The sequence below is a fragment of the Cottoperca gobio genome, chromosome 13 (assembly GCF_900634415.1).
Source record: "Cottoperca gobio chromosome 13, fCotGob3.1, whole genome shotgun sequence".
NCBI lineage: Eukaryota > Metazoa > Chordata > Actinopteri > Perciformes > Bovichtidae > Cottoperca > Cottoperca gobio.
In genome coordinates, this window is record NC_041367.1 from 1219090 (window position 1) to 1236965 (window position 17876).

A 17876-nucleotide genomic window follows, 5' to 3' on the forward strand; every position below is an offset into this window, starting at 1 on the left:
GCCGTCCTCATGTCGAACCATTAACAGAACATTATTCTCCCCGCTCATCCATTCAGACACAGATGATGATCCATCTGGATCTTTACACACTCCAATCTGTCAAATCAAACTTGGCTCACATTTGGACATTAGACAGAGGACGAAGCATTTGTTTTTGGAGCTAATGGCTCAGCCGGCCAATTCCCAGATTATTACAAAGAGCGTGACTGTAGCTGCAGAGGAAGCTGCTGGGATGTGGACGTCACGTGACACGGAGCTGGTGAAACTTTCTGTTGCTCTTCAGTCGCCCACTCTGACTGAAGGTCGCTGTGTTTCCACAAACATCCTCTGCCATCAGTGTGTCCTGGCCAGTGACCCTGTGATGCTGTGTGTATGTGTGTGTACGTGTGTGTATGTGGGTGTTCATGCGTGTGTAAGCTACCAGTACAAGTGCCCCCCCCCCGAGGAACACAACACACAGCTGGAGCCACTGCTGATAAAGCTGCAGCCAACAGACACACACAAGAAGGGAAACACTCACACACACAGATACACTAAGAGACAGATGCACACACACATCAATGATGAGAAAGAAAAAAAAATATCAGCCAGTTTGATATCTCACACACACACACACACGCACTCTCACACACACACACACGCACACGCACACACACAGTCTCCAAATTGCATTCCTTCACTCTCCTGTTATATTATGTGAAAACATGCACACACACACACACACACACACACACACACACACACACAAACACACTCACACACACACGCACACACACACACACTTAACAAGCAGACATCTTTTCCGCTACATCATAATTTCACTCCCTCCTCAACACAACAGCAAATTTAAGGGAAAGGAAATATTTCTGCTAAATTAGTTATGCTAATTACAGAGCAGTTCTCAGGGGAGACGGCGCTAAATGGCTTTTAATTCTTTTTGCCTGGAAAGAGACGTGGGAGAGAGCCAGACAGAGAGCGGAGGAAAGCAGAGAACACAGCAACAAAAACACAAAACACACAAACAACTGGCGTTGAAATGTTCCCGTTGACAACAATGAATGAGCAGAATTAGAAACTCAGGGGAGGAGGAAGGAGGCCCGGAGCGGGCGGCCAGCCAGAAAACAAGCCGCCTTATCAGCTCCGGGGTCCCGGGGTCCCCCGACCGACAGGGGGAGGAGAGATCAGCGGGAGGAAAAGTTTAGCGGCTAACTTTGTGTCCTGTAGCCTTTGCCAGCGGTCACGCGGCGATAACGAGCTGATAGCACCAGAGGAAACACGTTCTCTCAGTGCACACTGAGGACGGTCACAGCTCCCTCTTGTGGCAAATATAATTATTGCATTTTAACGATGATGCACGAAACAGCTGAAGTATAGCACCTTTAAAAGCATCAGTTCAGACTTTACTCATAAAAGCGCTTCACGAGAATGTTTTGGTTTCAGTTCTCGGGACAACTTGACAAATACAGTTTAAGCAGGTGAATAATTAACTAAACGTGACGTAAGAGTTTATTGTTCCTCACAGCTGGAAACATGTGTGAAGTTTTTATCCTTCTGTCTTCATCACAAGAATACAGCAGCTCAGAAAACAGTTCTTGCTTCCTGTCAATCACTGACATCGACAGGAAGACAATCCAAACATGTTGCTTAACAAACTGTCTCTGTGAGAAGAGTCCGTTTAAAGCAGGGGTGCCAAACATGCGGCCCGGGGGCCAAAACCGGCCCTCCAGAGGGTCCAGTCCGGCCCGCGGGATGACTTTGTAAAGTGTAGAAATTAGTTGTTTTGATCATAAAGTAAAATCCTGTTCCAGATACCTGTGACACAATGTGTTGTGTCTTTGTAGACACACTGATCCGTACGTTGTAACACACATGTGTAAATGATAAACTGATACTATTGTTGAAATTACAACTTTTTAATTAAGAAAGTTCAGGTTGTTCATAATGTTTAGTAAAAAGATATAATTGGAACATTTTCAGAATGTTTTTGCACTAAGACGAAGGGAACATGTGGAGTTGTCTTATTTATATGTTATCATGCTGTGATGGTACTGGTCCGGCCCACCTGAGATCACATTGTGCTGCATGTGGCCCCTGAACTAAAGTTTTGAGTTTGACCCCCCTGCTTTAAAGCGTTTGTCTCTGAATATTTTAAGTATTAAAGAAATCCAATTATAAGGGAAAGTAATGATTGGAGAACATGTACAGGAGAAGTAGATGATAGAACATGAGCTGAATATATGCTATGAAGGCTCATTAAAGTGGAAGCGATCGATGGCAGAGTAATAAATAGTAACAGATAGAGGGGTAATAAATCTTTAGGTAGCTCACGAGTCGATTTTAATTCTTGGAGTCGATTCAAAACGAATCCAGATTCAAAATGTATTCTGGATTCAGCACAGAGAGGGGATCACGTCAGGGTCTGCGGTCCGCTGTGTGTGTAGTTAATGATGCAGGAGATTAAAGTCTCTTTAACTTTATGGAGTTTTTATATTTTAACACACAAAGACAAAAGGAAACATTTCAAAGTCAAATGTTTTTAGTATTTCTGTGACTTCAAGAACAACAAGTTCAAGTTCTGCAACAAATAAATGCTACGTGTTACGTGCATATGTTTATATAATATTTGCAGGCTGTCATCGCTGATGGATGATGTCATTATTCTGCAGCCAATCAACACTTCACGTTGATATTAGAGCTCACAGTGGATTCCCTTTCACTTTCAGTTTAATGAGCAAAAGGTCTGAGTTGTGAAAAATGTACTTTGCGAGGTGACGAGAGACGTCTGGTACGAAGCTCATGTCTGTGTAACTTCCATATTCCAGATGTGCAGGTAGCTTCCTCTGTCTGTCTCCTGATTCCAACCGCACGTGACTGAAAGATGTAAAAGTTCTCGCATGTCTTACGACTTGTTTCCAACGATGTGTGCAGAGGAATATATAAGAGCGTCGCAGCGCTGGGGGCGACCTGTCATAACAATGCAGTGATGCATGGTGCTTCAGCAGGTTCTCCGCTCCACAACAAACGCAGAACAAAGAGCAGTTGTCATGTTTGAAATGTATCTCGCAGCCAGTGGAGGAGTTTAATCAAGGAAGGTATGTCTTTAGAAAAACAATACAAGTTATTGGATTTGGGGAAGCTGCTTGTAAATTAAAGATTTGCACAACAACATTTGTGACAGCGTGGACACTTCGCACGGAGAGAATAAGTGATGAAGAGTTGCAGAGTGAAGCCGGCGGTGGTGATGTAATCGCCTCACACACTGTCCTCAGGGAGCTTTTATAAATCAGGATCATTGCAAGTGTCCTAGGAATACAAACAACACACACACACACACACACTGACGCACACACACTGTAAATTTAAATCTCTAAGCATTTCCGCACGCATCCACAAAAACAAGCACACACACACACACACACGGTTTTATTATCAGTCCCTCTCCAATATGGGGCTGCAGGCAGTGGCCAGTTTTATGTCTTTTAATTAGTACACTGTCACCATAGCAGCATCACACACACACACACACACACACACACACACACACACACACACACCGGCAGAGGTAGGACAGAGAGGAGACGTGTGCAGTGAGGAAGATGTGCTTCATGAAGCCACAGGCCGGCGTTATGAGTACCTGAAATTAGGTGCAGAGGCCCATTCCAGAGCAAGGCAGGCCAAGTCCACGGCCGCATACACCAACAGGAAGATGATGGTCACGATGCTGGCGATGGTGTTCAGCTTCCCCGAAAAAAGCACCAGCTAGAAAAGAAGGAGACAAAACCCAGGAAGAGAAGAGGGATCAACATTCACTGTAAAGGATCCTTTATACGTCAGTCGCTCCCGTGTGACCGGGAAGTCTTGATGTTTAACAGAAGTGTGTGAAAACATCTGTTTACTAACTCTCACACAACTCTGCAGAATAATAACGTCTCATTCATCCAGTCGTCTGTCACACACACACACACACACACACACACACACACACACACACACACTGTACGAACACTAGCAAAGCGATATTTAAGGTGCGAACACGTTGCATGAATGTGTAAACTGCCGTCTGGGGACAAACTGCACAGCGACGCTGCAACACGTGAAGTAAGAAGGTCCCCAACCTCCGGGCCGCGGACCAGCACCGGGCCGAGCGTCCTCTGGTACCGGGTCGCACAGAAAGAAAAAGTAATTTCTTTGTGTTGGTAATATTTATTGTAAATGACCACTTCCATCCGCACCTCTTTCCAATACTCGCTGGAGCTTCTTTGAAAAGGAGGAAAGAGCCAACGATGAGTCAGCAGACTCCGACACGACCAACGAGCTGCTTTAAAACACCAAGAGTCCGACTTCATGTCATCAGGTGATTCACACGCCGTCTGTAGAACACGTCTCCATGTATCCAACGAAGCCTCAGAGCGAGCAGCTGCATTCAGACGTGAACACGAAGGACAAACGTCATTATTGAAGGTCACCGCTTCATCAGATGTGTCACTGAGAGCATCAGTCTTAGTGCGGGGTGCAGACAGGTCGGGGGCGGCTGCTTCAGGCGTCAGTTTGACATCCACACTGTGTGATGACCAGTAGGAAGTTCCTAACGGTAACTTTAAGTGAAGGATCCCCAGATAATTGAGCTCGAGTCCGTTCTGGTGCAAAGACTGAAGAAGTTCTGCCGTTAGATATGATCATCTGTCTGCTGCAGGTGGGGGGTGACATCAAGGGCAGATTTGACCAACATCTGGGAGCAGGACACTGTCCTAATGAAATACTTCCACGTCTGTGAGCCACTGATGGAGGATAACGTTCACTTTTAATTATCGGCTGCTGCTCGGCAGCGACAACGCGGTCGAGTGGAGTTATATTAAGAATTCCTCAGCGCCTGATTTAGAGGCAGCACATGAGACTGAGGAGCACCAGGTGGAGGGAGACGATGACCCCATTAGAAGTGCTGCTCCCGGCCATGTGCCCCGACACCAGAGCTGTGGGAGCTACCAGACACTGTTTCACCTGCATCACATCTTCCACAGCTACCACAGATACACTCACATAAAGTCAGACGTAGCAAATACATTTAGTGTTTTAATTCCATGGCCCCTCTGGGTTGGTGCAGTGGGCTGGAAGCAGGACCCTCGCTGTAGCTCTGGCATCATGTCTTGAGGGAAACATCTGGCTCTTTAGCTGCTAAATGCTCCACTTATGTTGTTCACCAGCGACTCTGCCAGACAGTGAGCGGTGGATCAGAGCTCACAGCTTCCTGCTGCGCCTGGAGACGAGCTGGATGAGAGCAGGGAGACCAGAACAGTAACATGACTGGTGATGATCATCTTCACTGCAGTGTCGGAGGAGACGGATTCAAAATGTGAAACTCAGTAGAATCACTACAGGGAACATGTGTTCATGAAACAATCGTCTGATTTGACAGATGTTCTTGGTTTTTCCCAGTTTGCTTACTTTGGTATAAACATCAGCCTATTAATAATACAAATTAAAGAATAACTCATGTGCTTTCAATCCAGCGGCGCAGCGTGCGTGATTAAATCTCCTGCCATAAGGAGCTGTCAGTGTGCGTCTGCAAGAAACAAGAAATCTTCTGAACTGACTGAAATACTTTCTGTGGATTTTCCATCATCATGGAGTTCTTCTTTATCTGTGTGCAGTGGAAGAAGTAACTCCTGCACTGCACCTGGGAACAAACACACAGTAATTATCGTGTGTGTTACAGCCGGGGGACACTCCGCTGCAGTTTCCTCAGCTGAAGGGCAAGTCACTGGTGTCTCAGGAGGAGAGAGAGCAGCCGCTGATCACTGACGTTGAGACCACAAAGCAGAAGCAAACTGAAGAGAAAGAGGATAGCATTGAGATTAATGATGTCACATTATTGACAGGCGTTCAGAGAGAGAAGATGACAAAGTGAGGGAGCCGAAGAAGACGAGTGGAAAGGATGAGATGGGAGGAAGAGAGAGGAGAGAAAGTGGGTAAGACTTCATCTTTGACCTCTGGCAGTCAAAGTCAGTGGGTGACTCTCCAGCGCTCCCCTGGGAGCCGTCTCTACCCGAGCATTAATTAGCCATTAACTCAGACACAGGCCAGCATGGACAACTGCTGTCACTGTGCACAGCGTGTGTGTGTGTGTGCGTGTGTGTGTGTGTGTGTGTGTGTGTGTGTGTGTCTCGATTTGAAAGCCTGTTTCTACTGGAGAGCAGTGTGCATAAATTGCCATAAATTGCAGTAGAAGACGAAGGCTCTCACAGACACTTTTATTAAATATAAAGCAGCTGAGTAATGCTTTGCACTGCCAGGGCTTTTCCACAAATGTCTCCAGGTTACCGCTAACACTCGCACAGTGCTTTGCTTAAAGCGAGGGTGGAGAAAGTGTCTTTCGTTATTTTTGTTATGCTTGTTGAAATTATATTTACATCAATGAGTCTAATGCTCTTACCTGCGCGCACTCTGCACGTGTGTTTATCAGTCCACAAGGGGCTAGCTTGAGTGCTAACAACAACAACAATAGTAGTCATGTTCGTTGGCGCTGCAGAGACTCACTATCGCCTCTAGAGGAACACGTGGTATTACAGGACAGAGCGCAGCTAGCTGTTAGCATGCTAACGTCAGTAGATATCTCTGCAACACAGACGTCTTTAACGGCAACACTGTCACCTCTTCACACTCTGTGCTTTTCTTTGTCACTTCAGAGCTTCATGTGGTTCTGCTGACATGACTGTGATCTCAACGGTGCAGAAGGGACGAGAAATGTAAAGGCAGTAAACGGTGTGTTCCCCTTCAGACCCAAGTGAAGGAGTTCAGGGGTTCTTGTTCATGAGTGAGGTCAACAGGTTCTGCTGTTGTGGCGAGGAGCTCCGACGCTCACCTGGAGACATGAGTTAATGGCTGGAAGGAGTTTTCTTCGCTGGGCTCCCTGAAGGCTCACGAGCTGGAGGAGAACCGCTGCTGGACTTTTGTTTGCAGAGAATGAGGCTTGATCTTTAATTGTATCTTCAAAATAGTAGTTTTGAATTGGATTGATTGTGTGTGGGACACTGCTGTGATTGGAAAGTTTGCAGTTTCGAGTAGCGGACACGTTTGCAATCACAAGATTCTTGGAGGAACAAGAGACGACCGGCGTATGTTCAATGACAACATCTGCAGCCGCCTCTCACCTCGCCTGTCCAGCTATACAACTTCTTTTTCTATTCTTCTCCTCCCCTTGTTCTCGCAGTGTGTCTGTTTTCCCGTGATTTAGAAGTCCCTCCTCGTTCCTTCTTTTCAATCCCGCAGTGTGGGAGTGTTCAAGGCGAGATTACAATCAGACTTTTGTCATCAGTGAATGATTCAAATGGCGAAGAAAAGGCGGAGAGAAAGAGGACGAGAGAGTCAATGATCTCTGGTGGCAGCCGCGGCGCAGCTAACGATTTCCATCTAATTGCTCCTCCTGGGATGAAGAGAGGAGGACGGGGGGGGGGGGGGGTTGGGGGGACAGAGAGAGGGCGCAAATAATGACAAGCCATTCAGGCTTCAACACTCACCTCTGATAATGATGGGGTAGGCCTATTTGCTCCTCTGTCTCTCCATCCTCACCCTCCTCATGCACATATTTCCCCCTCCCTCTAAATGTCCTTCTGTCCCCGACAAAGACGACACAAAGGAAGAGAACAAACTCAACAGGACTTGTTCATTTCTGCGTCCGTCCCTCAGTTTCTCAGCCGCGATGGCAGCGCTGCGTTATAGGTCACGATCACTTTGAGACGATTGTTAGTGGCCAGCCAACATGAGAACATCAATCATGGAGAAGTTGTTGATCACTTTCTGTACCAACGGCAGCAAAAGATTTAGTGTCAACACCAAAGCAGTTGGACAAATATACCAGGATGTCCGACTGCATTTGTTCCCTTTGTGCCGTCTTCAAGCCAGCGCGCTTTTCTGACCCACAATGCTTTGCACGGGGCTTTATAAGCAAGCGGGTCAAAGTGAGTACTTGCAGCACAAACTGAAAGTAAAAAGAAAAAGGATGCGATGGAACCTGAGGGACCTTGGACCACCTGTTGTAACTCCACCTGAACTAAAGGGACATAAATAACCCCATAATTAAGAACAACCTCATAACCCAGAAGTGACCCGCTGAGAACAGAACGGGGAACAAAGACATCAAACTGAAATACTTTCCGCTCTAATGACTCGGTTCTGTTTGAAGAACTCTCTCCAGGACTTCACATCGTGGCGACGAGGGTCGCTGTGCTTCTGTCCCACCACCCCGTGGATCTAATAACCCACAAATAACAACTTCTGCTTGAAGCTTCAGAGATCTCGTATTTAAAGTTGTTCTTGACCCATGAAGCTTTAAATATTTAGTCCCATCGATCGCACGACAACTTCAGAGTGGAATTACAAACCTTTTCCATGTTGAGGGTAAAGAAATGAGTGAAAGTGACTTTTATGTCAACGGTTTTTAAATCTGATGCCTTCACTGGCAGATTGTAGTTTATCTCCACTGACCTGCACGAGGAACCAGGAGAAGAGAACGGACACCCAGGGGTTACCACTGTGGGACGTCTTCTTGGCCGGAGAGAGCACCTTACCTGCAGGGATGAAAAGAAATCTTGTTCAAAAACCTTCAAACTTTAGGAAAATGTTTCGCATTGATTAACTTCCCGCAGCTGCTTCAATGTGACCTTCACAACACACGAGAGGAACCCTGAATGTGTGCATGGACTGAAAGGTTTAATCAGAAGGAAGAATGTGATGAACCATTCTTGGGTTTAATAGAGAATTTCTTCCACAACATTCTCCTTCAAATATCAGCTGCCAACACTGGAGCGTGGTCCGCCATGTTGGACACAGTGTGGGCGTGAAGAGAGACCTGAGCTCCTCCACCTTCTCACCCTGATGGTGTTTGACTCTTCTGAGCAACTTACAGAAACTAAAGCATCAGAATAGAGAAAGTCTGCGCAGGCTGGTGGAGGGCTGAATGTGGTGTCCTATCAGAGACGTGCGAGTGTGTTAAAGCCGCGTTCAGACAGACAACAGAACTCTCATTCATTTCAATGAGAGCACCGCGTCGGCCGACCAGTTGAACCCGGAGCCACTTTTACACAAAGCGTCCTGCGTGTTGCTGCAGCGAACATCATGCCACGAAGCCGTCAAACTTAAAGCGTCCTCCGTGGAGGACATCACGTGTACCCACACACTGCTTTGTGTCTGTGGAAGTTACAACAGCTTCATCTTCGGAGAGCACAAACCCGTGGATTCATGTTCCTATAGTTCAAGTTGTTCACTATAGCAACGCTCTAATAATACTCACATTTAAACAAAATGTATGTAATTAGCTACACGTGTAGTCAGACAGGAGAGGCGAAGAGAGCGGGCGCATCACTTTGTTTAACACCTTCGAGGGCCGTGTGGTTGATTGGCAACTCATTTACATACGGCCTCACATGTTCCTCACATTGCATCTCATGACGATGATGATATCTGTCGCAGGTCTGTACAGTAGAGCCTCACATCCAGAAGGAAAGACGTGAACAAACAAGGAGGAGCAGCTGAAAGGGGGGAGGGGGGAGGGAACGGATGCTGGAGAGGGAGTCCGAGTTGAAGACTAAATTTCACAGCTGATGAAGGACGGGAATTAAATCAGTGAGACTTTAAAGTCAAATCACTGCGGCTGAGAGGAGCAGACTGAGTGATGGAGAGGACGGAGGTGAAGCAGTGGGAGATTAGTGAGTTATAGAGAAGAAAGAAATGGAAAGTGTGTGGGATGGTAGAACCAACCGTGTGTGTGTGTGTGTGTGTGTGACAACAACAAGAACACACACACATGCACATGCAGTGAGGTCATACTAAGCGTCTCCTCCCTCCTACAAGAACATTACACATTTGGAGTCATTGACTCTTAATTAAAGAGATTAATCTAAGTTAACCCTGTGACTGCTGGTGACACACACACACACACACACACACACACACACACACACACAGAAACTTCACAAAGAGCAGAGCAGAGGACAGGATAAGGAAGTTGCTCCCAGTCATTAATAATGACAAAGCAGCAGCAGCGTGGATTCACACAGAGATGCTGCGTCCACTGGAGGACTGTGGGCTAACATCGTGGCTAACATCGTGGCTAACATCGTGGCTAACATCGTGGCTAACATCGTGGCTAACATCGTGGCTAACATGACGACTCATGAGGTGTTTCCGGAAGAGTTACGTGATGTTGCTCATTGCTTCATCTTAAAATACAAGAAACAATGTGAATGTGTTAAAGGCGCTCCCTCCTCGTGGCTCCATCACTCACTGCTCTGCACAACGAGTGTTTGTGCGTGTGTGTAGTAATGACACAAACACTCTCCTCTGAGATAATCATAGAGCACTTGAGAGAGAGAAGTTTTGCCAGGGACCTATGCTGCGTATCCCTCCCAGTCTCCTGCCACTCTTTTCACCTCCCTCCTCGGCTCTCCGAGGAGGGAGGTGAAAAGAGAAGTGTGTGAAGATGTGTTTCTGTTTTACCTGAAGTGAATATAGCATCATGATACGCCCAGTCAGACGTATTCTTATGTAACTGGTGAGATGAGGACAGTCAGTTCCTTAGTAACGGACTGAACCAAGTGGTAGTGTAAGTTCAGCTGAGCACCTGAACGCATCATTTAACTCTTGCACTTCAAAAGAAAGTTGTGTTTGATTGTTTATTCATTGCATTTACTTTATATTTAATGTGTCAATTTCCAAGAATCAAACAATCTCAGTTATAAATACTCTTAGTAGTTATTAAGTTTTATATTAAAGTATGTTTATAACAAAGGCTCCTGCACACTGTCCTCTTCACTTGACCTTCACACTTGTCCTCTTCACTTGTCCTGCACACTTGTCCTCTTCACTTGTCCTGCATACTGTCCTCTTCACTTGTCCTGCACACTTGTCCTCTTCACTTGTCCTGCATACTGTCCTCTTCACTTGTCCTGCATACTGTCCTCTTCACTTGACCTGCATACTGTCCTCTTCACTTGACCTGCATACTGTCCTCTTCACTTGTCCTTCACACTTGTCCTCTTCACTTGTCCTGCATACTGTCCTCTTCACTTGTCCTGCATACTGTCCTCTTCACTTGTCCTTCACACTTGTCCTCTTCACTTGTCCTGCACACTTGTCCTCTTCACTTGTCCTGCATACTGTCCTCTTCACTTGACCTGCATACTGTCCTCTTCACTTGTCCTTCACACTTGTCCTCTTCACTTGTCCTTCACACTTGTCCTCTTCACTTGTCCTGCATACTGTCCTCTTCACTTGACCTGCATACTGTCCTCTTCACTTGTCCTTCACACTTGTCCTCTTCACTTGTCCTGCACACTGTCCTCTTCACTTGTCCTGCACACTGTCCTCTTCACTTGTCCTGCACACTGTACTTGTCCTGCACACTGTCCTCTTCACTTGTCCTGCACACTGTCCTCTTCACTTGTCCTGCACACTTGTCCTCTTCACTTGTCCTGCATACTGTCCTCTTCACTTGACCTGCATACTGTCCTCTTCACTTGACCTGCACACTATCCTCTTCACTTGTCCTTCACACTTGTCCTCTTCACTTGTCCTGCACACTGTCCTCTTCACTTGTCCTGCACACTGTACTTGTCCTGCACACTGTCCTCTTCACTTGTTCTGCACACTGTCCTCTTCACTTGTCCTGCACACTGTCCTCTTCACTTGTCCTGCACACTGTCCTCTTCACTTGTCCTTCACACTTGTCCTCTTCACTTGTCCTGCACACTGTCCTCTTCACTTGTCCTGCACACTGTCCTCTTCACTTGTCCTGCATACTGTCCTCTTCACTTGTCCTGCACACTGTCCTCTTCACTTGTCCTGCATACTGTCCTCTTCACTTGTCCTGCACACTTGTCCTCTTCACTTGTCCTGCATACTGTCCTCTTCACTTGTCCTGCATACTGTCCTCTTCACTTGTCCTTCACACTGTCCTCTTCACTTGACCTGCACACTGTCCTCTTCACTTGTCCTTTACACTTGTCCTCTTCACTTGTCCTGCACACTTGTCCTCTTCACTTGTCCTGTACACTGTCCTCTTCACTTGACCTGCATACTGTCCTCTTCACTTGTCCTGCACACTTGTCCTCTTCACTTGTCCTGCACACTTGTCCTCTTCACTTGTCCTGCATACTGTCCTCTTCACTTGTCCTTCACACTTGTCCTCTTCACTTGTCCTGCATACTGTCCTCTTCACTTGTCCTTCACACTTGTCCTCTTCACTTGTCCTGCATACTGTCCTCTTCACTTGACCTGCACACTGTCCTCTTCACTTGTCCTTCACACTTGTCCTCTTCACTTGTCCTGCATACTGTCCTCTTCACTTGTCCTTCACACTTGTCCTCTTCACTTGTCCTGCATACTGTCCTCTTCACTTGTCCTTCACACTTGTCCTCTTCACTTGTCCTGCATACTGTCCTCTTCACTTGACCTGCATACTGTCCTCTTCACTTGACCTGCACACTGTCCTCTTCACTTGTCCTGCACACTTGTCCTCTTCACTTGACCTGCACACTTGTCCTCTTCACTTGTCCTTCACACTTGTCCTCTTCACTTGTCCTGCACACTGTCCTCTTCACTTGTCCTGCACACTTGACCTGCACACTTGTCCTCTTCACTTGTCCTTCACACTTGTCCTCTTCACTTGACCTGCACACTGTCCTCTTCACTTGTCCTGCACACTTGTCCTCTTCACTTGACCTGCACACTTGTCCTCTTCACTTGTCCTTCACACTTGTCCTCTTCACTTGTCCTGCACACTGTCCTCTTCACTTGTCCTGCACACTTGTCCTCTTCACTTGACCTGCACACTTGTCCTCTTCACTTGTCCTTCACACTTGTCCTCTTCACTTGACCTGCACACTTGTCCTCTTCACTTGTCCTTCACACTTGTCCTCTTCACTTGACCTGCACACTGTCCTCTTCACTTGTCCTGCACACTTGTCCTCTTCACTTGACCTGCACACTTGTCCTCTTCACTTGTCCTTCACACTTGTCCTCTTCACTTGTCCTGCACACTTGTCCTGCACACTGTCCTCTTCACTTGTCCTGCACACTGTCCTCTTCACTTGACCTGCACACTGTCCTCTTCACTTGTCCTGCCACAGTGTCCTCTTCACTTGTCCTGCACACTGTCCTCTTCACTGTCACTGGCACACTGTCCTCTTCACTTGTCCTGCACACTGTCCTCTTCACTTGTCCTGCACTACGTTCCTCTTCACTTGTCCTGCAACATGTCCTCTTCACTTGTCCTGCACACTGTCCTCTTCACTTGTCCTGCACACTGTCCTCTTCACTTGTCCTGCATACTGTCCTCTTCACTTGTCCTGCACAGTGTCCTCTTCACTTGTCCTGCACAGTGTCCTCTTCACTTGTCCTGCACACGTGTCCTCTTCACTTGTCCTGCACACGTGTCCTCTTCACTTGTCCTGCATACTGTCCTCTTCACTTGTCCTGCACAGTGTCCTCTTCACTTGTCCTGCACAGTGTCCTCTTCACTTGTTCTGCACACTGTCCTCTTCACTTGTTCTGCACACTGTCCTCTTCACTTGTTCTGCACACTGTCCTCTTCACTTGTCGCCCCTTGGGTTTGTCTTTCGACTCCTCCCTATCTACAGGTGGATGTTATGCTCTTTGGCGACTGAGCCGTGAAGAAAGCTAGTAAGTGGACCTTGAGTTAAAATGGTTTTGCTTGTGTGTGTTCATGGAGACAATGTGAAGTCATCATCGGGAAAGAAACATCGTTTCCAATAACATTTAAACTTTCAATGAAAAGACAAAATAGATATTTTTCATTGACTCCCAACAAGATCTCCAACAGTTTCAGAGGACATGACGGCTGTTCTACCTACCAAACAAGTCGTCCCTGGCGAGCGCGTAGAGGATGCGCGAGGCTCCGATGAGGTTGCTCATGGCAGCGGAGAGAGTGGAGGAGTAAACCCCGACGGTGACGAAGGGGTTCCAGATGTTGATGTCTCTCAGGAAGCTGTAATCCCTCTGAAGCAGGACACTGCCAAGGTTTGGAGAATAGAATAGAAAACGATTACTTTAACAAACAACCTTCAAGGACAAAGAAGATGTAAGAGAGCAGCAAAGACACCTGTCAACAGATGCATCTCATGAAGACCATGTGATGCATCTGATGAAGACCATGTGATGCATCTGATGAAGACCATGTAATGCGTCTGATGAAGACCATGTGATGCGTCTGATGAAGACCATGTGATGCATCTGATGAAGACCATGTGATGCGTCTGATGAAGACCATGTGATGCATCTGATGAAGACCATGTGATGCATCTGATGAAGACCATGTGATGCATCTGATGAAGACCATGTGATGCATCTGATGAAGATCATGTGATGCATCTGATGAAGATCATGTGATGCATCTGATGAAGACCATGTGATGCATCTGATGAAGACCATGTGATGCATCTGATGAAGACCATGTGAGGCATCTGATGAAGACCATGTGAGGCAGTTGACGCTCCAGAAAGAGCTGCTGAGTTTTGGCAAACGAAGTTTAGTCGGCCGGTAGTTTGTGGCTTTTTTATTTACAGCTATTTTCTAAAATAATTGAAATTCTTCCATCAAAAAGCTCCAATATGTCGGTCTGGACCTAAATGTTGCACCGGTCCAGTAGCCGCACAAAGATACAGGATACAAAAGTTGATTTTTTGCATTTAGCATAAAAGAAAAGTGAAATGAATGAGCTGCGTCTTAAAGACAATGTGCAGAAGTTATGAGTTCAATAATTAGTACGGCCCTCGAAGGATGTTGTAAAAAATTGATAGGAAAAAGGTTCCCCCCCTGAACTATACAAAGTTCTGTCTTTAAGCTTTTTGGGCTTAGTAATAATAATGTGAAATGACAGCTGCACAGCCCTCACTCCTCTCACACCAGAGAAGACGCTGCTCTCATGCTTTTAAATATAGATATCAGTATCTCCAGTATACGTACAGATATAATTAGAAGAGCAGCTTCGAGTTTACTGAAGAAACGCAACCACAACATCTCCCACACAGAAGAAAGCGGCATCTGTGGAGCCGTAAAAGGACAAACGCTTCACGTTGTTACACTCATATCAGGAGTTCAGAACCAAGTGGTCCGAAGGTTGTGTGTCATCTCAAACTCATTTGTTCTGGGGGGCCAAACGTGTCCAATGAAAGAGAACATGATGGAAGAGGAAGTGATGATTACTCTGCCGGGGTGCCTAATGATGAGATCCTGGAATAAGGGTCTCACTCCAGTGTGTGTGTGTGTGTGTGTGTGTGTTTATTGCTGCACTACACATGGAGAAAAAGAAATCAGAGTACAAAAACCACAGCAGGGTGTGAGAATTGCAGCCTGCCCCCCCACCTCTTTTCAATAGCACACAGCTAGAGAGAAGAATTAGAGTGCAAAGTGTTTCTCCCTCTCTCTCCTGATCCATCTCAATCTCTCTCTCTCTCTCTCTCTCTCTCTCTCTCTCTCACACACACACACACACACACACACACACCCCTCCATCTCCCTCATCAATGATGTTTTTAAAGCCCATTCAAGGTTTTTTTCCTTCCTCTCCCCCTCTCATTTTATTTCTACTTGAACCACTGTCCGATCCCTCTCTCCATCGTTCTCTCTAATTAAGAGTCGCATCACGTTTTCTTTCAGGTCCAGTGATTTTAATACTTATTATCATGGCCCTGTTAAGTATTGTTCACTCCATCCAAAGATCTGAGCATCTAGTATTTCACATGGAGCCCGAGAGGCAGGCAGCACGGATGCACACGTACAAGTACACACACACACACGCACACGCACGCACACACACACGCACACGCACGCACACACATGCACACACACACACACTCGGCACACACACACAAGCTTTGGCATTACCACAAATCAACTAAACAAAAGGTTCTGCAGAGAAGTTAACATCACCCCCGAAATTAGGAAATGCCAACTGCTTTGTTTATCTGGTGTGTGTGTGTGTGTGTGTGTGTGTGTGTGTGTGTGTGTGTGTGTGTGTGTGTGTGTGTACTGCATTGAAAAGTTTATGAACCATTGCTGTAATCAGACTCTCCGACATATTCATAACACCAAACAACTGTTCGCCGGTCTGATACGCAGCCACACAGGAGGAGAGTCGGGTGTTTGTTGCACCAGGAAACACAATCATGCCAGAAAAAAAAAAAGTGGTAAACATGATGAGAAATTAGTGTGTGTGTGTGTGTGTGTGTGTGTGTGTGTGTGTGTGTGTGTGTGTGTGTGTGTGTGAGAGAGAGAATGAGGTGAGTGATGATGTGGGTCAAACCTTATAGGCTGATTATTAATTTCTCTGACGTGCAGCAGGAGCAAAATAAATCTCGAAAAGCTTGACATTTCCAAACTGGCTCTCAAAAACAAAGCCACAGCAAACTAGGTGACAGCGGTGACGAATGGTGTGTGTGTGTATGTGTGACTGTGTGTGTGTGTGTGACTGTGTGTGTGTGTGAGTGTGTGTGTGTGACTGTGTGTGTGTGTGTGTGACTGTGTGTGTGTGTGTGACTGAGTGTGTGTGTGTGAGTGTGTGTGTGTGACTGTGTGTGTGTGTGTGTGACTGTGTGTGTGTGTGTGTGACTGTGTGTGTGTGACTGAGTGTGTGTGACTGTGTGTGTGTGAGTGTGTGACTGTGTGTGTGTGTGTGAGTGTGTGAGTGTGTTTGTGTGTGTGTGTGACTGTGACTGTGTTTGTGTGTGTGTGTGACTGTGTGTGTGTGACTGTGTGTGTGTGTGACTGTGTGTGTGTGTGACTGTGTTGTGTGTGTGACTGTGTGTGGTGAGTGTGTTTGTGTGTGTGTGTGTGTGTGTGTGACTGTGATTGTGTGTGTGTCTGTGTGTGTGACTGTGTTGTTGATTGTGTGTGTGTTGTGTGCGTGTGTGTGTGTGTGTGGGTGTGTGTGTGTGTGTGTGACTGTGTGTGTGTGATGTTGTGTGTTGTTTGGGGGAGGGGTGTGGGTGATGTGGGTGTGTGTGGGAAGGGGAATGGGTCTGTGTGGGTGTGTGTGACTGTGTGTGTGTGTGAGTGGTGGTTTGACTGGGTGTGGTGTGTGTGGTGGACGTGTGTGTGTGTGTGTGACTGTGTGTGTGTGTGTGAGTGTGTGTGTGTGACTGTGTGTGATGTGTGTGTGAACTGGGGTGGGGTTATGAGTGTGTGTGTGTGATGTGTGTGTGTGTGTGTGTGTGTGTGTGTGTGTGTGTGTGTGTGTGAGTGTGTGGTGTGTGTGAGTGTGTGTGTGTGACTGTGTGTGTGTGTGTGTGGTGGACTGTGTGTGTGTGGAGTGTGTGTGTGTGACGTGTTTGTGTGTGTGACGTTGTGTGTGTGTGTGAGTGTGTGTGTGTGACTGTGTGTGTGTGTGTGTGACTGTGTGTGTGTGTGTGTGAGTGTGTGTGTGTGTGACTGTGTGTGTGTGAGTGTGTGACTGTGTGTGTGTGTGTGTGTGTGTGACTGTGTGTGTGTGTGTGTGTGTGTGTGTGTGTGTGTGTGTGTGTGACTGTGACTGTGTTTGTGTGTGTGTGTGACTGTGTGTGTGTGTGTGACTGTGTGTGTGACTGTGTGTGTGTTTGTGTGTGTGACTGTGACTGTGTTTGTGTGTGTGTGACTGTGTGTGTGTGTGACTGTGTGTGTGTGTGACTGTGTGTGTGTGTGACTGTGTGTGTGTGAGTGTGTGACTGTGTGTGTGAGTGTGTTTGTGTGTGTGTGTGTGTGTGTGTGACTGTGATTGTGTGTGTGTCTGTGTGTGTGTGATTGTGTGTGTGTTTGTGTGCGTGTGTGTGTGTGTGTGTGTGTGTGTGTGACGTGTGTGTGTGTGATGTGTGTGTGTGTTTGTGTGTGTG

General features: G+C 46.7%; 1 protein-coding gene across 1 annotated transcript in view; it reads right to left on the minus strand.

The window, feature by feature from the left end:
- Positions 1 to 17876, minus strand: part of LOC115017836 (solute carrier family 12 member 9) — a 56870-nt gene that overhangs the window by 18422 nt on the left and 20572 nt on the right. The window contains exons 7-9 of the mRNA XM_029446538.1: positions 13866 to 14023; positions 8482 to 8564; positions 3635 to 3759 (exon numbers count right to left, since the gene is read on the minus strand). Of these exons, the coding sequence (XP_029302398.1) occupies positions 3635 to 3759; positions 8482 to 8564; positions 13866 to 14023 (366 nt within the window). The remainder of the gene's footprint in view (positions 1 to 3634; positions 3760 to 8481; positions 8565 to 13865; positions 14024 to 17876) is intronic.